Source organism: Myotis davidii, unplaced genomic scaffold, assembly GCF_000327345.1.
Source record: "Myotis davidii unplaced genomic scaffold, ASM32734v1 scaffold799, whole genome shotgun sequence".
Classification (NCBI taxonomy): Eukaryota; Metazoa; Chordata; class Mammalia; order Chiroptera; family Vespertilionidae; genus Myotis; species Myotis davidii.
In genome coordinates, this window is record NW_006290670.1 from 399,312 (window position 1) to 414,495 (window position 15,184).

General features: G+C 46.0%; 1 protein-coding gene across 1 annotated transcript in view; it reads right to left on the reverse strand.

The window, feature by feature from the left end:
• Positions 1–15,184, reverse strand: part of TECTA (tectorin alpha) — a 110,529-nt gene that overhangs the window by 51,954 nt on the left and 43,391 nt on the right. The window contains exons 11-12 of the mRNA XM_006763686.2: positions 12,690–13,251; positions 11–196 (exon numbers count right to left, since the gene is read on the reverse strand). Coding sequence (XP_006763749.1) covers positions 11–196; positions 12,690–13,251 — 748 coding nt within the window. The remainder of the gene's footprint in view (positions 1–10; positions 197–12,689; positions 13,252–15,184) is intronic.

A 15,184-nucleotide genomic window follows, 5' to 3' on the forward strand; every position in this document is an offset into this window, starting at 1 on the left:
CGTAGTATTTCGTCCGCGTAGCAGCCGCAGCTGTGCAGCAGGATGCAGCTCTTGCCGTTGAGCACGTAGCCCGCGTCGCACTGGCAGCCCTCCACGCAGTAGTGGTTGCAGTCGCTCTTGAGGCGGATGGCGGCGCAGCGCGGTTGGCACACGCTCACGCAGCTCTCGTAGTGGCTGTGGGGCGGGCAGGTGACGGCTGCAACGAAGGACAAGGCAGGGCCAGACAGTCAGGAACCGCGGGCCTCCCCGGCTCCCCGTCGGGGACGTGGAGGGCGCGCGGGGAGGAGAGTGCGCGCGACCGCCTTTCCCCATGACCGCCCTCTTTGCTTTTGGAAAGCCTCCGACTGATGATCGCTTAAATAATGGGCCGGCGAGCAGGTGGAGGCAACCGGAGGGCCCTCACTAATCTTGTCCTCCGCTCAGCCTCTGATCTACTCCTGTAAACCCACCCCCCAGCAGGCATCTCCGCTTCCGGCAGGCGCCCCGTCATTCCTGCCGGGGACACTCACACTGACCTCCCTTAGGCACGCTGCCTGCCCTCTCGGCCTACCGGCACGCAAGCCTTCATCAAGTTCCCCACTCAGCCAACACTAACAACGCACCCTCATCTCAGAACTTCCATCCTAAGCCGACAGTTTATGATGGTGGGCCTCTGAGCGCCTTGGTTTCCTATTCGGCAAACGGACGTGTGTGCAGACCCCTGCCAACTCTGCGCTATGGGTTTCACCTGCACGCAGATGCTTTCATGGAAAGCAGTTAGGGTTCTGGCGAAGAGGGCTGTTCTGGAGCAGATGTGAGAAGCCACAGTTCCTCAGTCCGTAACACCTACTCAGGACGTGTGCTCAGAGCAGTGCTGAGCCAGAAGTGTTCAGTAAGTGTTAGCCAATCATTAAGACAGGCATGCTTAAGGGTTTTACAGGAACTTAATAGGTGCATATAGAAAGCACAACTATTAATATGTGAGAATTTCTACTCCATTCAAGACTAATACTTAGCCTTGAATTCTGGTATTTGCATTGCTGCATGATATGTTTCATGTGCTTGTGATGCTGCTGCAGTGAACATTCTTGTACATATATTTTCCCTCGTGAGTAAGTGAACCTGTACAATAAATTCCTGAAAGTGAAATTACTGGGTCAAAGGGTATGTATACTTAAATTCCCGACAAATGCCACTGCCGTGCCTTTTAAAGAGGCTGCGTAGTCACCCTCCCCCCAGCGCTGCAGGAGGAGGCCTGTTTCCCCACACTCGCCCTGACTGTTTATCACCAAATTTTCTGACCCTTGGAAATATGAAAAGTTCAATGCTCTGGCTACAAGGGATTGCATCCAGAATATATGGAGAACTCTTAAAACTCAACAAAACAAACAAACAATCAGATTCAAAGTGGGCCCAGGACCTGAGCAGACATTTCTCCAGAGAAGACATATGAATGAAGATATATGAATGACCAATAAGTACAGAAAATATGTCCCAGGTCACTAATGATCAGAGAAATACAAACCAAAACTACAATGAGACCTTATACGCATTAGAATGGCTACTATTAACACACAGGATAAAAACGCTGTGGGGCATTTACACCAGGGAATACTACACAGCTGTAAAAAAGAGGGATCTTTTACCCTTTGAGACAGCACGGGGGGGGGGGGGGGGCGGGCCTGGAGAGCATTATGCTAAGTGAAATAAGCCAGTCAGAGAAAGACAAGTATCACATGATTTCACTTATTTGTGGAATCTAATGAACAAAATGAATTGACCAACAAAATAAGACCTGAAGCCTTGAAGGCATGGAACAGACTGACATACCTCGATGTGGCGTTGCAGGGGTGAGAAGAGATAAACCAAAGAAGTTATATATTTACTAGAGGGCTGGTGCACGAAATTTGTGCATTCGGGGGCGGGGGGGAGTCCCTCAGCCAAGCCTGCACCCTCTCACAGTCCAGGAGCCCTCGGGGGATGTCCAACTGCTGGGGAGTGGGACTAAGCCGGCAGTCGGACATCCTTAGTGCAGCTGAGGAGGCGGGAGAGGCTCTTGCCACTGCCGCTGTGCTCACCAGCAGTGAACCCGGCTTCTGGCTGAGCGGCACTCCCCCTATGGGAGCGCACTAACCACCAGAGGACAGCTCCTGCGTTCAGCATCTGTCCCCTAGTGGTCAGTGCACTTCATAGTGACTGGTCATTCCGCTGTTGGGCCGACACCAGCTCTCCGACATCCTCTTAGGGGTCCCGGATTGTGAGAGGGCACAGGCCAGGCCCACGGACCCCACTGGTGCATGCTTGGGGCTGGGAGGGACACAGGAGGTTGGCCAGCTGGGGAGGGACCGTAAGAGGGCCCCAGGGTGTGTCTGGACCATCTTGCTCAATCCCTATTGACTGCACCCCAGCAGAAAGCTAACCTACCAGTTGGAGTGTCTACCCCCTGGTGGTCAGTGCACGTCATAGTGACTGGTCAAATGGTTGACTGTCTTCCCCCTGGTGGTCACTGCACATCATAGCATGAGGTTGAGCAGCCTTAACATATCATTAGCTAATTATGCTTTGATTAGTTGAATGGATGACCAGATGACTAGACACTTAGCATATCAGGCTTTTATTATATAGGATATGCATAGCCCATTGACATGGGCAATAGGGGATGAAGACCTGGGGGTGGGTGGCTTGGGGCTGGGAGGATAAGGGGTAAAATTGGGGGAAGGGGAGACATCTATAATACTATCAACAATAAAAAATACACATTAAAAAAACACAGGAAAATAGCAAGTGATGGCAAAGAGTGGAGAAATTACAACCCCTGTGCACTATTGATGGAAAGTAAAATGGTGTCACTGCTGTGGAAAACACTGAGGCAGGTCCTCAAAAAATTAAAAATGGAAATTACCATATGATCCAATAATTCCACATCTAGGTATATACTAAAAATATTTGGAAAAAAGTATCTCAAAAAGATCTATGTTCAGCTATGTTTCATAGCATTATTCAAAAGAGCTAGAATGTAGAAGCAGCCCAAGTGCCCGATGAATGAATGGATAAACAGAATGTGGTATATGCATAAATAGAATATTATTCAGCTTTGACAAGGAAGGGAGTTCTGCATTACACTACAACATCGATGAACCTTGAGGGCATTATACGAAGTGAAATAAGCTACTCATAAAACGACAAATACTGCATGATTCCACTCACATGTAGTATCTAAAGTTCTCAAGTTTGCAGAGACAGCAATTCGAACACTGGTTACTGGGGGCTGGGAATGGAGATCTATTGTTTAATGGGTGTGGAGTTGCAGTTTTGCAAGATGAAAAGAGCTCTGGAAACGGATGGTGGTGGTGGTCGCACAATATGGATGTACTTAAGGGCAGCGAAGTGTGCACTAGAAGTGCTCATATGCATAAGTTCTGTTATATGTACTTCACCACAGTAAAAAGGCTCTATCTGTTATATCCGTGTTCAGTGTGTAGTCCATCATCTTTTCATTGTTTATAAACCATTTGTGTGTCCTTTTCTGTTACTGCCTTTCAATGACCTTCGCACATTTTGTCTTATTAAGTTCTGAGATTCTTTATAAATTAAAATAGATGTTTGTCATTCAGTTGTTATTAAATGTTTTTCATTTGTCATTTGACTCTGCCTTTTCAGACACATATTTGATTGTTTTTATGATTTTTTTGACATGTAGGAATGTTAAAGTGGTCAAATTTATCAGGTTTTCCCTTATGGCTTTTGGTGTTTTGCTTAGAAAAGATTACCAAACCCAACCAAACAAAAACTCCTTTGTTTTTTCTAGTACTTTCATAACTTAAGTATTTTTTTGTTTAATTTTGATTTTGTCTGAATTTTAATTTGGAGTGAAGGGTGAAGGAGGAATTTAGCTATTTTCCTCCAATGAGTTGAAATGCCACTTTATTTGATAGTAACTTCTCTTCAGTGTTTGGGCCTATTTCTATATTTATTGCCTTTTGACTGGCTGGTCTTTCTGTTCATGTTCCAGTGTTCATGACTGAAGTTCTACAATACGTTTCAACAGCTGGGGAGAGATGCTACCGATTTAAAGATGCCCTTTATTGTTTCAAATGTGCTGGTCCCATTTCTGCCACTAGTCTATAAACTTCCTATTTTATACTTCTGCTTCTTTCATGGCACCTCCACAATGCTAAGCACATGGCAGGAGGGTAATAAACATTTGATTTTTAAAGACAAACTTTGAATTACGAATACTGATTTTCTCAACCCAAATGAAGTAATGAGGGCTGAGTGGTGACAGCTCGACATCTGGACTTCCACATGGTCACAGACGTGTCTCTTCCCAGGGCCAGGGGCTGGTTTGGCCTTTGTTCCCAGGTGGGCAGGATGCATGGATTCCCTGAAGAACAAGGTCGTACAGTAGAATGGACAAGGGCTTTGGAGTCGAAGTGGCCTGGTTTGAGCCCTGCTCTGCCGCTAGCAGTGCCACCCTGGGCAGCTTGCTTGCCCTCTCTAAACCTCTTTTCCTCATCTGTAAAATGGGTGCAATAATATCTCTCTCATCACGTAGTTAGAAGATAAAGCGAGGCCCAATTTTCAAAGCTTCTGGAATGCTGCCCAGTGCTTGCGATACCTCCTCTTAGAGCTGTCACTGTCGGAGGAGCAGTGGTGGTTTTCCTTTCGTTAGTCAGCAGAAGCTCACTGGGGCTGCAGAGAACTATGTCAGAAAACCCCCAGTTACCAGACTCTGCAACCAGGACTCTGAAGCAGCCACTGATAAAAGGGAAAATTTAATGATATTCAACTTTGATGACCACTGACCAGGCACCAGGCACGGGTGGCCCGGCACAGGAGACATCACCCCATGTAACGCCCACAGTGGCTGGCGGACACTGCCCACTCCTCATCCTTTAGACCAATGGTTGGCAGATCTTTGGCCCCTTGAGTGTGGCCACGAAGTTTCAATTGCATTGTACATGTGCACCCGCACGTGGTATTTTGTGGAAGAGTCACACTCAAGGGGCTGCAGTTTGCCAACCACTGCTCTAGACCAGCAGTTCTCAACCTTGCTGCACATTAGAATCACCTGGGAATCTTTTTAAAATCCTGATTTCTGGGCCTCATCCTCCAGAAATTCTGTTTCTTTATTATGGGGTGAGGCCACAACATTAGTAACAGTGATGGTGAACCTACGACACGCGTGTCAGAGGTGACACGCAAACTCATTTTTTTGGGTTGATTTTTCTTTGTTAAATGGCATTTAAATATATAAAATAAATATCAAATATATAAGTCTTTGTTTTACTATGGTTGCAAATATCAAAAAATTCCTATATGTGACACGGCACCAGAGTTAAGTTAGGGTTTTTCAAAATGCTGACACACCGAGCTCTAAAGGTTCACCATCACTGCTCTAGATTGTGGAACGCCTTTGGCACCAGGGGAGCCCCCAGCGCCCCAGCGCCCCAGCACCTGGGCCTGACGGGCCGGGAGAACACTGCCTCTGGGATGGAACCAGTACCAGCAGCTCCTCCACAGGGTGCTGTGGGCAGTGCAGACACACAGAGCACTCAGAACAGTGCCTGGAGCACGGTCAGAGCTGTGCCGATGCACCTTTGTTCTCACTGACTGGACTTTCACTATCTAGTACTTTAAATCCCCCTTTTTATTTTATTTTTTAAAACATATTTTTATTGATTTCAGAGAGGAAGGGAGAGGGAGAGAGAGATAGAAATATCAATGAGGAGAAAAACTCATTGATCAGCTGCCTCCTGCACGCCCCACACTGGGGATCGAGCCCACAACCTGGGCCTGTGCCCTGACCAGGAATCAAACCGTGACCTCCTGGTTCATAGGTCGGCGCTCAACCACTGAGCCACATGAGCATCTTTTCATGTGACTTTTGTACAAATGGGAAGTTTTCACTTGTCTTACTACTAATCCAATGTTTTATCGATCTGTTTGATTTCCTATTCCCTCCTGAGTCAGCTTCAGTAGTTTGTAGGAATTTCATCTGGGTTGTTACAATTTGCTGACATATAGTTGTTCATAGTATTAGTTTATAGTCTTTATTTCTATAGGGTCGGAAGAAAGTATTTTGGGAGTTTGAGTGAAATTATTTGGTCTGGCCCTGCCCTGGCGGGAGGGGGCGTGGAGAGAGAGAGAGAGAGAGAGATAGAAACATCAGTGATGAGAGAGGAACATTGATTGGCTGCCTCCCGCACACACCACACTGGGGATGGAGCCTGCAACCCGGTCATGTGTCCTGACCAGGAATTGAACCGTGGCCTCCTGGTTTGTAGGTTGATGCTCAACCACTGAGCCATGCCAGCCGGGCAAGTCTCCCATTTTAAGGCACTGGAAAGCATGATAGACTCAATTGAATGAATTTTAAGGAGAAGTTAGTAATTAAGACGATTTACTTCCCCTTCCTGTATGTTCCACTTGGGTTAATGCAGTCACAGACCAGGAACTGAGCACGGACTTCCATCTCCAGGCCTGCCTCCAGCACCAGCCGCCTCCACCTACCCTGTGAAGCCACGTGGTCTAACCCGTCCTCCCGAGAGCGCCTCTCAGATGGCACCTGGGAGTGTGGACGGGCCAGTTCTCAGGAGGATGCGGCGGGGAGGGGCGTTCACCCGCCTTTATTTCTCGGTGGTTGGATTTACATCAAATCTGGTTACAAACAAGGGCTCTCAAGACAGTCTCTGCTCACTGATCTCTCAGACTGAACGGCTGAGCTGGGGCTCGATCTCTCACAGATTTTCTCTGCTTTTTAAGTTTGAAATGGAAAACTAAGCTGCCCCCAATGTGTCTACTCCCCATCCTCACCCATAAACTGTCTTTGAATTATAATTTTGTCTCTTATTTCAGCTTTTCCTTGTGCCAGTCACTGCCACCATCTCTCCGGGTCCTCCTTTTCGGACATTTCCCCTGTCCTGGGGGCCAAGGAGGGACAGGCTGGCCCTCTTGCACTGGGTGCTGGGAAGCAGATGGCGGGGACCGGGAAGGGGTCCCAGGCTGAGGTGAGAACTCTGCGCTGTGGGCCTTGGGCCCAGCTCTCCACGCTACATACCGAGGAGGCAACTGGAGTCTGGGAAAAACTTCAAGGAGGGGAAGAAAGGAGTGCTGGAAGGAGGGCAGAAGGACAGGAAAATGGTCTTCAGATCCTTCATGAAATCACCTCTCTAAACTGCTTCCTCATCCTGCACTATACTTAGCCCTGTGGGCCCAAGCTCTGCAGAGGTAGGGAGACCTTCATCTTCAGAGGGAATGGCACATGGGCTTGCTAACTCATTCCTTTTCCTCCTCATAAGTGACAAAATGAGACCCATATTGAAGAGGCGAGTCCCTGGCATTAGCCCCCTCAAGAACAATTCTTCCCATGACATCTGCTCCCTGCAGCTGGAAGCCATGGTGTAGCATACACTGTGCCTGCGCCCATCCCAGCCATCCTGGAGAGCAGCTCAGCCTTGCGTGCCGGGTGCAGGGAAGGGGCTCCTTGCAGTATGTCTCAAGATGGAGCAGGCAGTGTCCTTAAAACTCTTTCCGGCAGCAACTCACTGTTGTTCCCAGTTTTCAACTCTGTTTCTGACAGGCTGTGAGCATATAGACTACACCCATGGTTTCTTTCTTGCCAATCCAAAGGCCTCTTTAAAACTTGCATCTCTCACCCGACTGGCGTTGCTCAGTGGGCACATCCACAGCCTGATGCTGACCTGATGAACCCACGGCGGCTCCGGGGTTTACCGGACCCTGGTTTTTTGTTGCCTATTTATTCTACTGAAGTCACAGAGGCCAATGAGTGTGACAGACACTCCTGGCATCATTACTCTAGCGCCTCATTCTGGGGCCAATTCTGGATGAAATGCTATTAACATATTTCTCTCCCTCTCCCCATTGCCTCCCACACGCTACATAAACCTCATTATGTGGAATATAAATGAACTGCGGGAGTATGAAACTATAACACTGTTCCTGGGTTTTCATCCAAATCTCCTTTTTCCAGAATGCAAAGCGAGTGTGTTCTCCGGGAACCAGGCTTATCACTTATTTAGAGCCCCATGCATCCAGCATCAACCTGTAGCCTTTTTTCACAGCTCAGTCTAGAAGGAAATCTGGGGCAGCTGGTGAGGCTGAGAGGGGAAAACACACTAAGGCAGTTCACCCAAGACCGAGAGTGGTTTCTCCTCCAGCCTTTTTCCTAGTACAATGTGTTACATGAAGGCAAATTGTTTCAGTACATAGTATACCAGTACAGTGTATGGGCTGAGAGCATAAGCTTTGGGGATAAAAAGGTCAAATTCAGACTCTGCCACTGAGATAGAATAACTTTAGGCAACTTACATAATTCCTCAGAGTCTTGGGTTTTTGCCAACTAATTGGGTCACTGAAGAGAATAAATAAGATAATGCTGATGAAGTGTTCAGCACAGGGATTGGCTCAGAGCAAGCCATTGATATAATAAGAATGCCATTTAGCACGCAGAATGTGCTGCTGTGCTCTCAACGACCTAATGTTATCCTCCTGATGTTTCCGTAGCATAAAGGGTGTAGACAACGGCTTTATCACAGCATTTTCAGGGGGAGGGGGAAGACTAAGAACCAGGGAGGAAGAGCGAAATGCTCCAAGGATAGAGCAAGGCTAGAATCCAGGGGCTCTCAGTCTGTTTCTAATGCTCTCAACACCTTGCTGTGTGTCATAAGCACAGAGTCTGATACATGACATATATGAATCAAATAGATAGAATAACACACTAGAGAAGGCCTAAATATTAACAGCACAACAATGGGCCCATGAGGTAATAGAGCTAACTAACTAATTAACCTACTAACTAACTCGTTCCCTATCGGTCCTTTGTTAGAATTTGAAAAAAATATAAATATTATTGATTTCAGAGAGGGAGAGGGAGAGAAAAATAGAAACATCAATGATGAGAGAATCATTGATCACTGCCTCCTGTGCGCCCCTGACCTGGAATCGTGTGACCTCCTGGTTGATGCTCAACCACTGAGCCACACTGGCTGGGCATGCTCTGTGTTTTACATAAATAATTGGGTCAAGCTAGTGGAACAGGTAAATGCTGTGCTTGCTGCATCTCACGACCACATAAAAATTACAACTGAACTACAGAACAGCCATCATTCAGAACTTCCTGAAGTCCTACAACGTAAGGACATACAGAAGAAGCCACATCAAGACAGACAGACGGAGCTGGTTCCACACCCACCTGTGGCAGATAAGAATCGGGATCCCCCCCAAGGAGCGAGGAGCCCCAGTCCCACACCAGGCTCCAAGGCTCCAGTGCTGGGAAGAGAAGTCCCCGTAACTTCTGGCTGTGAAGACGAGCAGGGATTGTGACTGAGTGACATAGAGGCTGCTGGAGTCCCAGGTAGTTTCTCTTAAAGGACACACATGGACTTACTGACCATCTCACTCCAAGCTCCAGCGCTGGGGCAGCAGCTTGGCAGGGACATAGGAGGAGGGACTGAACTGTCTGGTTTCAGGACGAGGACTGGAGTAGTTCTGTCCCAGATGTAAGTGCTGGCAGAGGCTGTGTTCCTTTGCTGATCCCTCTCCCCACCCAGCCTGCACGTGCATTTGGGATCATATCTGAGTCTCCACTAACCAGGCGAGAGCTGTTTGTCCTGCCCTGGTGACTCCCTGAAACCTGATCCCACCCAACTTGCAGGTCCGCCCAACCTGCTTCCGGGGGCCTTTCCTTACAAACAGGCTATGTTGGTTCATGTTGTGAGATTTTCCTAAAACCTCTCAAAGTTTCACAAACCCCAAACAAGCAGCATCTGGCCTCAGAATGCCCCATATGTTTTGATATGCAACCCCCAGCCTGACTCTAGCTGCAGCCTCAGTTCATAGTTTAGACTCTCCAGGCACCTGCAAGCCCAGGACAAGTGGCAACCATCTGCAGATAACTTTATGGCTTATACCAGTGGCCCCGAGCAGGGCACAGGCAGCAACCGACCTTGGCCTGCACCAGCGCCCCCACCTAGAGGCCCCAGAACCAACATAGGGTGGCCAGATTTAGACCACACCAGAGCACCACCTCCACAAATGATACACTTAGAGGGCAGCCACCAGAGCCCTACTGAAGTGAATCCTGCTTCATAGGGTCAGCCCCTACCCAGCTACTCCTCTGCAGTAGTCATGACCAGTCCTCACAAACAATCATCCTGAGCAACCACCCAAGATCAACCAACCATAAATTACATCGGAAAGGCACTCACACCTACACAAGGGACCCATCTGGAACACCTGGCCCAGGTGACCAGGGAGACTGTGCCACTGGGCTCCACAGGACACCTACTACATGAAGCCACTCTACCAAGAACAGGAGATGTAGCAGCTCTACCTAATGCATAGAAACACAGAGAGACAGTCAAAATGAGGAGGCACAGAAACATGACCTAAATGAAAGAACAGAACAAAATTCCGGAAAAAAAAACCACTAAACAAAATAAAGACAAGCAATCTACCAGATGCAGAGTTCAAAACACAGGTTATAAGGATGCTCAATGATCTAGAGAGAACTTCAATAACAAAGAGATAGGAAACATAAAATTAGAGATAGAAAACATAAAAAGAACCAGTCAATAATGAAAACTACAATAGCTGAAATGGAGAATACATTAGAGGGGATCAACAATAAATTAGATGAAGCAGAGACAGAATCAGCAATTTGGAAGATAAGGTATCAGAATACTCCAATCAGAAAGACAAAAAGGAAACAATAAAAAATGAAGAGGATGGCCCAGATGGTGTGGCTCAGTAGTTGAGCACTGACCCATGCATCAAGAGAGCACAGGTTTGATTCCAAGTCAGGGCACATGCCCGGTTGCAGCCTTGATCCCTAACAGGGGGCATGCAAGAGGCAGCTGATCAATGATTCTCTCTCAGCACAGATGTTTCTGTCTCCCTCTCTTCCTTCCTCTCTCTAAAATCAATAAATGCATATTAAAAAAAAACAGATGAGTATGGCTTAAGGGGCCTCTGGGACAACATCAATTGTACCAACATTTGCATCACGGGGGTCCCAGAAGAAGAGAGAGAGCAAGGAATTGTAAACCTATTTGAATAAATAATGATGAAAATCTTCCCTAGTATGGTGAAGAAAATAGACATATAAGCACAGGAAGTGTAGAGTCCCAAAATAGATGAACCCAAAGTTCCAATAGACATCATAATTAAAATGCCAAAGGTTAAAGACAAAGAGAGAATTCTAAAAACAGCAAGAGAACAGCAGTTAGTTACCTACAAGGGGCTTCCAACTTATCTCTCAACAGAAACTTTGCAGGCCAAAAGGGACTGGTACGAAATATACAAAGAGACCAGAAGCAATCGCGGTTACTCTGCCCAGCAAAGTGCTCATTTAGAACTGAGGGACAGGCAAAGAGCTACCTAGACACACCACTAAAAGAGCACATCACACCAAACTAGTATTACAGGAAATGTTAAAGGGTATTCTTTAAGAAGAGGAGGAAAAATATTAAAAATATGAGTAATGAAATGGCAATAACTATATATCTGTAAACAATTACCTTAAATATAAAGATTAAATGCTCCAATAAAAAACATAGGGTGGCTGAAGGGATAAGAAAACAAGACCCTTACATATGCTGCCTACAAGAGACCCACTTCAGATTAAAAGACTCACAGACGGAAAGTGAATGCATGTAAAATATATTTCATGCAAATGGAAACACAAGAAAAGCTCAGGGAGCAATACCTATACCAGACAAAACAGACTTTACAACAAAATCTATAAAAAGGGACAAAGAAGGACCAAGCAATTTCTCTTCTGGGTATTATATCCAAAAGAAACCCCAAACATCAATTCAAAAACATATGCATCCATAAGTTCATTGTAGCATTATTTAAAATAGCCAAGATATGAAAGCAACCTAAGTGTCCATCAATAGATGAATTTCTAAAGAATAAATGGTGCATATATACAATGGATATAACGCTGCCCTAAAAAAGAATGAAATCTTACTATGTGCAACAACATGAATGGACCTAGAGTGTATTACGCTGAATGAAATAATTCAGACAGAGAAAGAAAAAAACAAACTAATATTTCACTAACATATGGAATCTCAAAAACAAAATAAGTGAGCAAACAAATCAAATGAAGTCATAGATACAGAGAACACTTTGATGGCTGCCAGATGGGAGGGGAGTTTGGGGGAATGGGTGAAAAAGGAGAAGGGATTAAAAGGTACAAATTAATAGTTACAAAATAGTCAAGGGGATGCAAATTATAGCAAAGGTAATATAGTAAAAATATTATAATAACTATGTATTGTGTCAGATGGGTAATAGATTTATTGGGTGATCTCTCTGTAAGTTATATAAATGCCTAATTACTATATTGTACACCTGAAACTAACATAATATTGTATGTCAACCATACCTGAAAAATAAAGGTTTTTTAAAATAATAAAGTAATATTTTTTTAAAAAAGAAAAAAGTAAATGATTTTATTTCATCCTCAGAGCAACATATGAAATAAGTGATATTAACTCAATCTTATAGATAAAGACATGAAGGCTCTGGGAGGTTATACATGTTGTTTCAGACAATAAACTCAATTATAAAGTGCTTATCCTTAAATCGCTCTAATCAGTTTTCTCTGTCGCCTATGGAGATGGAAGACTGGCATGTAGACACCAATCAAGACACAAGGCAAGATAAGGGGGAGGACTCACAGCAGGATGTGTAATTCCTCCAGCCGGTCACGGCGATCCCCTGTGTCTGGCAGGTGCTGGCATAGTTCTGCAGCCAGCTGCAGGCCGTCTGCACCGCGCCTCCATCGATGCAGGAGTCAAACAGGCAGTTCTTGTAGAAGAAGGTGGGGTTGACTTTGCTGTGACACTTGGTGAAGCCCGCGTTCTGGTTGGGGATCAGGCTGCACAGCTGCTGCACCTTGGAGAAGCCTTCCACCTTGGCACAGGAGGGGCAGCGGTCCCCACAGCCCACCTGGCAGAAGGTGTCCCTCTTCACCCAGCTCTGCCCAAACTCATTGATGCTGGATGCAAGCAGCCCCATGGGCATCTCCAGGTCGTCGTCGGGGTTGCCGTTATAGCGGCCACACAAACCGGAGGTGCCGTTCTGCATGGTCCGTGGGACTGTGATTGACAGGAAGGTCTTCCAGTCATACACGACCTTCAGGCCAAAATCTGTCTCCACCACCACGTGGAAGCCAAAGGAAAAGATATTTATCTTCCCTTGACCCAGTTTCAAAGGGAGATACAGCCGTTCATTGTTGACCTGCAAGAGAAACAGGGTTGAAGTAGAGAAATTCCAGAGACCACCCAGTTCTTCTCCTAGTGACGAGTCTTCAGAGAGGTCATCTAAGAGGGTGATCTGAGCTGGCTGAAGACAAGCTATGCATTTCGTGTTGTTTATGTCAGTCAGCTCTGAACAACTATATGCCAACAAACTGGACAATGTGGATGAAATGGACAAATTCCTAAAAAACTACAATCTTCCAAAACTGAATCAGGAGGAATCAGAAAACCTGAATAGGCCAATGATAACTGATGAAATAGAAGCAGTAATCAAAAAACTCCCAGCCAACGAAAGCCCTGGTCTGGATGGCTTCATAGGGGAGTTTTACCAAACATTCAAATAAGAACTAAAACACCTATACTCCTCAAACTATTTCAGAAATCCAAGAGGAAGAACACTTCCAAGCTCTTTTTATGAGGCAAGAATTATCCTAATTCCACAGATATATAACAACACTATAGATAAAGACACACAGATAAAGACACAACAAAGAAAGAGAATTACGGGTCAATATACCTGATGAATATGGATTCTAAAATCCCCAACAAATTATTAGCAAATTGAATCTAGCAATATATTAAAAAGATCATACACCATGACAATGTGAGATTTATTCCAGGAATGCAAGGCTGATGCAACATTCATAAATCAATAAATGTGATATTGCACATAAAAAAATTGAAAGACAAAAATCACATGAACATGTAATAGATGCAAAAAAAGTGTTAGACAAAATCTAACACACATTTTTGACAAAAACTCTCAGTGAAGTGGGAATAGAGGGATCAAACATCAACACAATAAAGGCCATATATTTCAAATCTACAACCAACACCACACTCAAAGGGCAAAAACTAAAACCATCTCCCCTAAGAACAGGAACAAGATAGGGATGTCTGCTTGTACCACTCTTATTCAACACTAGAGGCCTGGTGCATGAAATTCGTGCACAGGGGCTGGGGGGCTGGGGATCCATCCAGGACCCCTTGGGAGATGTTGGGCCTAAACCGGCAGTCAGATATCCCTCTCGCAAACCCAACGCTGCATGCACCAGTGACCATACTTTTCATACAGGTGAAAGGCATCTTGCTGTTGTATGGGCAGCTACATATGTTTGACCTGATTATAAAATGTGGTACAAAACATGATCCTTCTGAGGCAATACTACCTTTTCCCCCATCTTATGGGTGGAAATACTGAAGCAGAGAGAATTAAGTAATTGGCTTTGTCACACAGTTATAAGTGTCAGAATCAGGGCTGACGACAAAATGTGCAAGCCAGAGTCCATGCATGTCATCGCTGCATCATCCTGTTTTTTAAGTGTTAGAGTAGTCTTGCCAGGTTTTAATTTTTAAATCTAAGATACTATTCCCAATATATAGGGTATGGTCCTTAGACCTGGACAGCAATCAGAACCATGTGTGGGGGGACCAGCAGGTGGATAATCACCCTCTCCCACCCGCTGACACTGGCCTTGGCTGGCAGCCTGGCACCATCTGCTGGCCAGCCCCACCCCTGATTGCTGCTGCTGGTCACCTCCCACTCAGGGGGCACACGATCAACATAGGAGCTGCCCCCTGCATTGAGCGTCTGCTCCCTGGTGGTCAGTGCACGTCACAATGACCGGTCGTTCTGTAGTTTGGTTGATTTGCGTATTCGGGTCTTATTATATAGGACTAGAGGCCCAGTGCATGAAATTCGTGCACAGGTGGGGGGGATTGTCTCAGCCCAGCCTACATAATCTCCAATCCAGGTCCCCTCGGACATCCCTCTCACAATCCAGGACCGCTGGCTCCTAACTGCTCACCTGCCTCCCTGCCTGATAACCCCTAACTGGCCCCCCTGCCAGCTTGATCACCCCTAACTGCCTCTGCCTGCCAACCTGATCGCTCCTAACTGCCCCCCCTGCCGG